The following is a 10,486-nucleotide window of genomic DNA, read 5'->3' as shown; positions in this document are numbered from 1 at the left end:
TATAATGTAATAAGACTAAAGTTTAGAAAAAGGATTTAAAACGAGTTTGAAAAATAGATAAAATATTGGAAAGCAGAGGGTGAGGTGGGGGGAAGTCTGGGGATTCAAGTAATCTCTGATATGAAAAAATTGAAATGATTTAAATGTATAAGAACACTGTTAAAAAATGAAAAATTTTATATGATTATGTGAAATTACCGTATTTTTTGCTCTATAAGACTCATTTTTTTCCTCCTAAAAAGGGGAAATGTGTGTGCGTCTTATGGAGTGAATGCAGTCTGCGCAGCTATCCCAGAAGCCAGAACAGCAAGAGGGATTGCTGCTTTCGCTGCGCAGCGATCCCTCTTGTTGTTCTGGCTTCTGAGATTCAGAATATTTTTTTTCTTGTTTTCCTCCTCCAAAAACTAGGTGCATCTTATGGTCTGGTGCGTCTTATAGAGCGAAAAATACGGTAGTAATAAAAAGTATTGCAAGAAGGACCTCAGTGCAACAGTAGCCTCTTCCTCTTGCGGTTCACATCAGTTATGCATAATCTGTGGATTTAAAAGGGTAAATAAAGACTGTGAACAAATATGGTTTGTGTTCACCATTCCTGAACCTGAGTTAACACCTGAATGGAGGGAATTTCTGTATCTGTGTCCGCTTAGAGCAGAATTCTTTGGAGGAAGATAAGAGAGTGTTGTGTATGTGCAGAAATTAGCCTATTGTCCTGAGGTAACATTTACTTTCTGCCTTCCATCCATTTTGCCTCTGGCCCTGCCCACCACTGGCGTGTGTTCCACCACTCAGAATGTCGTCCAGAAGGGAACCTTTTTTACTCCCTATTTACATTGTATACTGCAATAATGAATAAAAGTAAAGGTACCCCTGACCGTTAGGTCCAGTCGCGGACAACTCTGGGGTTGCGGCGCTCATCTTGCTTTACTGGCCGAGGGAGCTGGCGTACCGCTTCCGGGTCATGTGGCCAGCATGACTAAGCCACTTCTGGCAAAACCAGAGCAGCGCATAGAAACGCCGTTTACCTTCCTGCTAGAGCAGTACCTATTTATCTACTTGCACTTTGATGTGCTTTCAAACTGCTAGGTGGGCAGGAGCTGGGACCAAACAACGGGAGCTCACCCCATCGCGGGGATTCGAACCACCAACCTTCTGGTGGGCAAGCCCTAGGCTCTGTGGTTTAGACCACAGTGCCACCCGCATCCCTGCAATAATGAATACAGTACTGTAATATTGAAGTTTCACACTGCCCTGTCTTAACATGGAAATTCCCTTCTCACGAAGAAGAGAATCCAGATTCTGTGCTGTTGGAATTTCCCTGCTGCCAAACTTCACATTGACTGTCCTGTGTCTTCTACTTATGGGAAGGAATTCTGGACCAGGGGAATCTCAGAATACAACCACCTCCAGTTGAAAAGGGATTTCTTGATTTGCCTCTTAGAAGCATTCATACCACCACCATCAATGCAGACAGTGCTCTCTCCTTTCCATACCGCATCCCCCTATACATAAATCGTTTCATTTCATTTTGCCGACTTGGAACCTGAGGAGCAGCTAGGACAAGAAGCCAGGAGTTTCTGCTAAGATTAAAAGGCAATCGCCACAGCATGTTGTTACAGAATGAGTTCAAACAGTCACCTGAGCAATCTCTATCCCACATTCATTTATTTTGGGTGTGCCATACTGTCAGCAAATGACTGGAATGTACTTTGCCAAATAAACATGTATTGTTTTGGAGTCTTGTAACAAACCATAACACCTTTCAAGTGAATATTTTAAGCCAAGTGGTGTATTTACATGACATAAATAGGAAGATTAGATAGCTATGGAACATAAGGAACAACTGAACATATTAACAAGCTATTTACAGGCAATATAGATTGATTATGGTTTTTCCTTCCATGTTCACAATCACTAGTTCCATTTTTCATTCTAAAACCTCAGTTTCTCCATAACATTTCCTTCTAGAAAACCGAGTTCCTCAATCTTGTTTCCATATGGACAATGTTTTCCTTAAACATTGGGTGAATTTTCAATGCCCTTGCTATCATTTTGGTCCTCTTTGTTTGAAACTTCACCACAAAACCCAAAGAATGTTAAAAACACAGGAATAAAAACGAGACCGTGAAGAGACCCGAAAAAAATAACTAGAAACATTATCTTAAAAAAGGTTCTGAAGACGTAAGTGGATGACATGGGCAGCACAAGGATGCCCACAATGGTGGAAACAGCGGCCTGTAGGATAGGGAAACCAAGGCGGTAGAGAGCTTCCACTGCCTTATCGTTCACTTTGGGTTTCTCACTGGAAACAAAGGCATAGGAAATATGAGCAGAGAAGTCTACTGAAAACCCTATGCAAATTACAAGGTTGATCATAGATATGGAGTCAAGATTCACATTCCAGAGGGCCATGAAACCAGTAACACCGACAAAAACAGATACAATAGTAAATGTTACCCACAGAGAGCAAAGAGGATTGGGGATGAGCAGCAAGGAAGTTACTAACATGGCACCAGCAGCAATAAAAACATTTTGAATGGTGTATTCCATTATTACAGCAAATTGATCAAAATATATAAAAGCTGGATGATAAACCAATAGTGGCGTCTCACAGTCCTCAGCAAGTTGTCTCATTTGGTTTAAAAGATTTTTCTCATGTACTGCAGTAGTAACATTGACGGTCTGTATGAAAAACCGTGATGCAACTATTTCAGTAGCACTAATATTAACATCCCACTCATACTCTGGATTTGCTTGGAAAAGAGTCTTTAAGTTAGTCATAAATGACGTACGGTCATCTAAATTTAAAGATGCCCCTTTTGCAACCATTTCATAAGATCTCAGCCATGACTCGGATAATCTCTTATCCACATAGGAGGACTCTTCAAACAACTGCATGCAGTTCTCAAGATCTGCACGGACAGATGAATTCCAATATGGTATGCTTTCTGTAACAGCAACCATGAGCCTTGGGCCATACTCAGTAAAATGTTTTTCTTCTGAGTCATAATACGCAACGACATAAGAACGATCTACAGCTAGGTGTCGAACATTTATACCTTCTTTAAGTTGACTGCACCCGTAAACACTACTAACCAGGTATGCCAGATACAGGACTACCACAGACAACTTGGTCCTGGTGTGCATCAGGAAGGGGGCATAGTGATTTTTAAAGAAGCCATACATGGGATGTTCAGTCTCTGTTCCAGTGGACTCATCGAAAGCCCCTCCTATACAGCACCTGTTATACATAGGGCTCTTCGAATCCTGAGGCTTATCCATCACTTTCTGGAACGTGAGCCAATGCTTGTTGCTCTCTTCCCTTCGGCCATTAAGAGCAAGAACTGCCCCAAGGAAAGTCAGGTTGTAGATGTAGCAAAACACAAAGGCTGTGCCCGTATACAAACAAAATGACTGAATAGACACAAGGGAACTTTCAACTCCAATGTAGAAGGCTAAAACGTCGGTAAGTGTTGTGATGGTAACGGAGACAGCTGCCTTTGCATAGGTGTCAGCCATCCGTTCTATGACTCCCTTCTTCACTTTCGTCTGCTGCCAGCAGGATACCAGGATGAACATGTCATCAACACCAACCCCTGAAGAATAGAAAAATATGTAACATACCAGTTCCAAACATGCCATAGGAGAGCAACATGGATATTTACTAGGGAAACACACCTAGTCATTTATTGACAGTGGTACCTTGGTTCTCGAACACCTTGCGACTCAAACGTTTTGGCTCCCAAATGCTGCAAACCCGGAAGTGAGAGTTCTGGTTTGCAAACGTTCTTTAGAACCTGAACGTCTGACACGGCTTCCAATTGGCTGCAGGAAGCTCCTGCAACCAATCGGAAGCCGCGCCTTGGTTTTTGAACAGTTTCGGAATCTGGAACGGATTCCGTTCGAGAACCGAGGCATGGCTGTATTTACAAATCGGAAACCTACTTTTCTTTATAAAATGATATTTGAGTGCTTTACAAAGAATGTTCAGGAATTTATAACAGCAGGGATAGAAAAGCATTGGCTTGCGTAAACACACTGCACACAAAGCAAGCTTTCCTTGTTCCACACAAGTTTTCATTTTGGGGACATTCCCCTCATGTAGGAGGAGCAATCAAGGCCAGATCTGCCCTTTGCTAATAAATGTTCTGAAGGCGTGTGATGAAAAATGTGTGCATATGCCCATTGATAGCATCATAGAATTACGTATAGTGTTGGAAGAGATCGGAGGAGTCATCTGGCCCCGCCCCCTGCAACACATGTGATATAAAACTTTTCTGCTTACTTATGTAATTTCAAATAAAAAAAAAAAGAATTAGCATTAAATTCTCCAAATGATCATAGTTTTATAGGGGATTACTGCCCAATACCTACTTTAGGCACACCCATCGAAAGCCCAATGGATAAGAAGGCATGAGGAATGTATAGACTTACCAAGTATAAGAAAGGGTGAATTTGCGGCTGTGACAACAAATGGCACCCCACAAAACAGCAGTAATCCAAAGCTGCTGACGACAGATAATCCTGCTGACATCACCCCAAAAATTGCAATCCAAATTTTTGTCCGTACACAATCCATCCTGTAAAGCAGATAAAGAAGAATTGTTTGGGTTCAGAGTTCCGTGGTAATGTGCCAATTTGCAGCTTCCTTGAACAAAATGACAGTGCCACACAGCAGTTGCACGTATTTCTTGCAACTGTAAGAAATAGAAATTCTCTAGGGTTTAATAATGATGGAGTTCACAGATGGCGAATACTTGCATTTTTAAGAAACTTATCTTTATGATTTGTAAAGGAAACCTTTGTATGGGTTAACACTTTATTATCTCTTTGGAACTGTGCTGTACCTTTGTCCTTTGGTTTTTACGGGCTGTGACGTTTCATAGGTTACATTTTAAATTTGTTTTATTTTTGTTATTATTGCACTTTTTATTATTAACTTATTAAATTTATATACCGCCCTTCAACCCAATGATCACAGGGGGGTTCACAATATAAGAACACAAAAATACATACTAAATCAAGAAAATATTATGGGGGGGGGGGAGGAATAAATAGAAACAGTAACTTTGAGAAACTGAAACTGACAGAGAGTGAACAAGCCACTCTAGCTATTGAGAACATTGCCTCTTCCGTCTACTAGTGGGCTTCACTCTACATAGTAGGCCTACATTTGGGCCAGATCTCTGACTCCATTTTGCTGCAGTGTTTTTCATGAGACTTTCACTTCATTTGCTGAGTGACACTTTCCCAATTAGCTTTCAATACAGTGGTACCTGGGGTTACAGATGCTTCAGGTTACAGACTCCACTAACCCAGAAATAGTACCTCGGGTTAAGAACTTTGCTTCAGGATGAGAACAGAAATCGTGCTCCAGCAGTGTGGCAGCACCGGGAGGCCCCATTAGCTAAAGTACCTCAGGTTAAGAACAGTTTCAGGTTAAGAACGGACCTCCAGAACGAATTAAGTTCTTAACCGAGGTACCACTGTACTGGGATTTCTTTAAGCAGATCTACCCATCTACAATACTTCACTTACCTAGTGCATATTGCAGATCTACCTGTGATGGTGGGGTGGGGGTGGGGGACAGGGATTTCCCCTCCCTCTCCAAAGAATTAAGGTGGGGAGATTACCTTGCACATGATACAATGGAAAAGAATATTGTTAAAAAATATGTGACAGAAACCAATGGGATCACGCGCTTGGTAATTTTTCCAAATTCTTTCTGTCTGGATTCTGAGGAAAAATAGGTCACCTGCCAAGTGAGGAAAGAAAGAATAAGACAAACTATTGCATAATATATCTCTTAAGATGTAGCTTAATATTCTGGAGGGTATCAAGGCTGGCTAAGAAAAATCATAAAATGAATGGTTATATTGTAATTTCCTTCACTGCATTATGTAAACAACAACAACAACAACAATGGTTAGTTGGAAGCTCCAGAAAGTGGCAACTTCATTCCATGGAAATACTTTTTACACGATAATTTAAAAAACTCTCTGCCCAGTTTTTTCAAGCCTGTTTAATTTCACCAACCCTACACGTGTCCACTGAGAAGAACATCACATTTTACTTCCATGTTTAGCGGACATGGGACTGCAGCCTAAAAAAAGCATTCCTCTTCCATATCAGTTTAATATAATCTAAAAGACTGAGGGTGGTCTGATTTAAAGCTCTGCCTTTGCTCATTCTGGGTATGGAGGGAGGGAAGGTTTCCAATCGTTGCTCATCCTCCACTGCTCCCTTTCAGAGCACCAAGCCATTCTTTAATAAAGGATATGCATATTTTTAAAATGTATTTTTGAGGTTAGAGAACATAGGTCATGGCACCTACATACTGTACATCTTAATCCTAATGCTGGACTCTGATCTCAGGCCTGGAGAGCCCTCTGATGTCTATTTACCTGGGCCCCACAATATTTTATTCAAGTTGGCACCCATGGCTGTATGCATATAAATTCGTTATTATATTGTTATGCAAGGGGAGGGTTGCATCCTGCAGGTGCTAGCTAGCCCCATCCTAACATATAAGCCACAGAGTCAGCGCAGCTCTGAGCTTCCTCCGCATCCCTTTTCCCTCCCGGCTTTTGGATGGCAAGGCTGGGGCAGGGCCTGTCCTCCTGCTTCTATTGCCCTAGGAGCCTTTCGGGCGAGGAAAGCCAACCCACGCTTGAGAACCTCGACGGCTTTTTATCAAAGCGAAGGACGCAAGTGCCGAGCCCAAGGCAGCGCCGTCGCCAAGTGGTTTGACCAAAGTTGCCCGCCTCCCGAGACGTGCACGCGCGGCGCTTACCCGGGTGAAATGGAGGTTCATAGTGCCCAGCACGACGGGGATGCGCTCCAGAAAGGTCTCGATCCAGACCTTGCTGGCCTGTCGCTGCGAAGCTCCATCCTCCTGGAAGAAGTAGAAGAGGCGCATGGCCCGGGCTGCCCGGACGGGGCGCGCAGTGCCATTTCCCGGGCCCAGCACGACGTCGCCCAGGAAGTAGCCCAGGAACACGTGGCTCTGGTAGAGCGGGAAGGTGAGCGCGGGCAGCAGCGTCTCTATGGCGGCCGCGTCGCCCTCGACGGCGGTGATCAGCGGGTTGGGGCTCAGGCAAGTGTTGTTCCAGCGCGCGCAGAGGTCCGCGAAGTTCCGCTCCCCGGCGGTCATCGCCCGCACCGCCGAGTCCAGCTCCAGCAGCTCCGTGAAGGCCGCCTTGGTGAGCACCGAGTCGCTCCCCCCGGAGGCGGAGGCCACGGCGATGAAGGAGGCGAAGGAGCCCTCGGTGCTCAGCCTCTGCGGGGAGAAGCGCCGGGCGTCGTCTGTCGGGAAGTGCGTCCGGATAAAGCAACGCTCCGCCTTGGCGGGGCCCCCGACGGGCGTGTACTGGCCCTCGATGTCGTTGGCCTCGCGGCTGCGCAGCATCACGAAGCCCGTGCCCAGCCCGACGGTGAGCGCCACGGGCGCCAGCAGGAAGGGCCACGGGTGCGCGCCCACCAAGGCCCCGAAGTGGCGGAGCGCGCGCGACAGGGGACGCTCCACGCAGTCCGTGTGGCAGCCGCGGGGCGCCATGGTCCAGGGAGCCGCGACGTCGCGTCCGCGCCGCTGGGCGGGTGCTCTGCGTGGTGCGGCCGCTCTTCCCGGTGCACCGTCGGAGGGTGGGCGCCGCCGTCCGTTGCCCGGCGGGCGTTATTTCGCCGGGCGCGGCTGCGTTCCAGTTCCACGCGCCCACCACCGTGGCCTCCTCCTGCTCGGGCTCCTAAGGCGCTGCAGACTTGGACGGGAGGGGCGGCAGTGCGGGGTGGACGTCATATTAGGGAAAGCAAGGCTGGCCCTCTTCGGCCCCTGCTTGGGCTCGCGTTCTATCTATCTAGCAATGTCCACATTTTTGTGCAACAAATCTTTTGTGTTGTTGGAAATGGGAAAGATATTCGCAGCAGGAACTGAAGGTTTCCATCCCAAGCACAGAGTGGACACGAGTTAAGCTCTATAAACTTTGGGTGTATAATGCTGAGGCCTTAAATATGTGATTTAACAAAGATTTTCACTTAGCAAGTGTCTTGGGGACAACTACAATGCAGTAGGAATAGTGAGTTACACCTTTGGGCCTGACACCCCACCTTTGGGGCGGGTGCATCCGAAAGATGTTAAGCTCCATCTGGTATACAGACTGAGACCCTACCTGCCCACAGACTCTCTCGCCAGAGTGGTGCATGCTCTGGTTATCTCCTACTTATACTTCAATGCACCCTAGGTGGGGCTACCTTTGACAGATAACGAGGTTATCATGGATCAACAAGTCAAGATTCTCATGCCAAAGGGACATGAAACCAGTAACACTGACAATAGCAGATGCAATAGCAAATGTGACCTACAGAGAGCAAAGAGGATTGGGGATGAGCAGCAAGGAAATAAGTACAGTCATACCTCGAGTTGAATGTGCTTCAGGTTGAGCGTTGAAGTAACGGAGCGCATTACTTCCGGGTTTCACTGCTGGCGCAAGGGCAGATGCTCAAAATGACGTCATGCGCAGAAGCAGCAAAACACAACCTGTGCACGCACAGACATGCAGTCGCATCTTACGTTCCATTCAGGATGCGAAAGGGGCTCCAGAACGGATCCCGTTCGCATCCCGAGGTACCACTGTAACATGGTTCCTGTAGCAATTCCGATCATTCCATTTATGTGGCTGTGGAAGTAGCTGCACAGTTAAATCTGCTCAGTTTTTTAGTTCATCGTCATTATAAATCTGAACATTTAGTTCACCTTAAGCAAATAGGGACACGGGTGGTGCTGTGGGTTAAACCACAGAGCCTAGGACTTGCCGATCAGAAGGTCGGCAGTTCAAATTGCCGCGATGGGGTGAGCTCCCATTGCTCGGTCCCTGCTCCTGCTAACCTAGCAGCTCGAAAGCACCTCAAAGTGCAAGTAGATAAATAGGTACCGCTCTGGCGGGAAGGTAAACGGCGTTTCCATGCGCTGCTATGGTTTCGCCAGAAGCGGCTTAGTCATGCTGGCCACATGACCCGGAAGCTGTACGCTGGCTCCCTCGGCCAGTAAAGCAAGATGAGCGCCACAACCCCAGAGTCGGCCACGACTGGACCTAATGGTCAGGGGTCCCTTTACCTTTACCTTTAAGTGAATACTTGCGCTCTTGTTATGAATGAATCTGGCAATGAACTAAGAGTTGTATTTTTCATTCACTAAAATGAATGTATTGTTGGTGTCCAATCGATGCAGGAAAGACTAGTTTCACAAGGGAAGATGCTGTACCAACACTGCTTCAGTCTCTATTCAAATAGCAGGTAGTGACATAAACTAGCATGCTGTACTCTCTTCTGACCTCTTTATCTAATGCTTTGGTTGTAGCCCAGAGCAATTATTAGCAATTTCACCATGTAACATGAAGAACAGACATATCTCAAGAGAGGGAGATTTGACGCTCCTTGGCGAAGGAAATTGTATGTGCTTAAAGCTATCTTGTGTATGTATTTAAAAGGGATTGTTTTGAAATGTGTCTGGCTTTGAGATGCAAGTCATATACAGTATAAGGTTTCTTCTTAAGAAATCGCCTCATCTGTTAGCTCATGCCTTACAGCTGGGATGGGGGACCTATACCCCCCCCCACCGATGTTGGTGGACTCAGATTCTCATCCGCTCCTGCCAGCATGGCCAGTGGTTAGTGATGTGTGGTGGCAGGAGTTGTATTAAACCCATTCTCTCAGATATGTAAAATTAAATTGGCCACATGATGGCACCAAATACTCAGCTGTAAAAAACTGATAGTCATTCAGAATAGTCAGGATTGTTGACCACCCTTGAAACATTAGTTTGTTGACTTACTTAGTTTTTAAGTTTTGTTCTCACACCTTGGTGATGTTTCCAAGAAAACGTTCCCTTTAAGCTAACTCTGTAGGGACCCCTGACCATTAGGTCCAGTCGTGACCGACTCTGGGGTTGCGGCGCTCATCTCGCTTTATTGGCTGAGGGAGCTGGCGTACAGCTTCCGGGTCATGTGGCCAGCATGACTAAGCCGCTTCTGGTGAATCAGAGCAGCACATGGAAACGCCGTTTACCTTCCCGCCGGAGCAGTGCCTATTTATCTACTTGCACTTTGACGTGCTTTCAAACTGCTAGGTTGGCAGGAGCAGGGACCGAGCAACGGGAGCTCACCCCGTCACGGGGATTCACACCGCTGACCTTCTGATCAGCAAGCCCTGGGCTCTGTGGTTTAACCCACAGCGCCACCCGCTTCCCTATTTCTGATGGTACATCTGCTGATATTCCTAGAAACACACCTTCCAAGGAATTTCAGGCGCATACCTTCTAGCTTCAAAGATTGCTCCAGTCTGACAAATTCTAGTTTCTTGTACCCATGGCTTATTTCATGTGGAATCATTCATACGACAAGATAGTTCAATGGGGATGAACATGAGAGTGCAAAAAAAAAAAAATCAAAAATAAAAAAAATCACTTGAGCAGAGAGAGAACTGAGTAGTCCCTAAC

General features: G+C 45.9%; 1 protein-coding gene across 2 annotated transcripts; it reads right to left on the bottom strand.

The window, feature by feature from the left end:
* Nucleotides 1-1,643: 1,643 nt before the first annotated feature.
* Nucleotides 1,644-7,578, bottom strand: PTCHD3 (patched domain containing 3). Of its 2 annotated transcripts, XM_081834262.1 has the most exons (4): nt 6,791-7,567; nt 5,631-5,752; nt 4,432-4,577; nt 1,644-3,593 (listed from the first exon to the last, which is right to left on the bottom strand). In XM_081834262.1, exons 1-4 carry the CDS (start codon nt 7,550-7,552, stop codon nt 2,011-2,013), a joined length of 2,613 nt encoding a protein of 870 aa, XP_081690388.1. In that variant the 5' UTR covers nt 7,553-7,567; the 3' UTR covers nt 1,644-2,010. The 2 variants fall into 2 exon arrangements, with proteins under 2 accessions (XP_081690388.1, XP_081690389.1); XM_081834263.1 differs by lacking the exon at nt 5,631-5,752 and having other exon boundaries at nt 3,430-3,593; nt 6,791-7,578.
* Nucleotides 7,579-10,486: the final 2,908 nt, after the last annotated feature.

Source organism: Podarcis erhardii (assembly GCF_964252035.2).
Source record: "Podarcis erhardii genome assembly, chromosome: 12".
Taxonomy (NCBI): Eukaryota; Metazoa; Chordata; class Lepidosauria; order Squamata; family Lacertidae; genus Podarcis; species Podarcis erhardii.
Note: the sequence above shows the minus strand (reverse complement) of the source record. Positions and strands in the feature narration are given on the sequence as shown.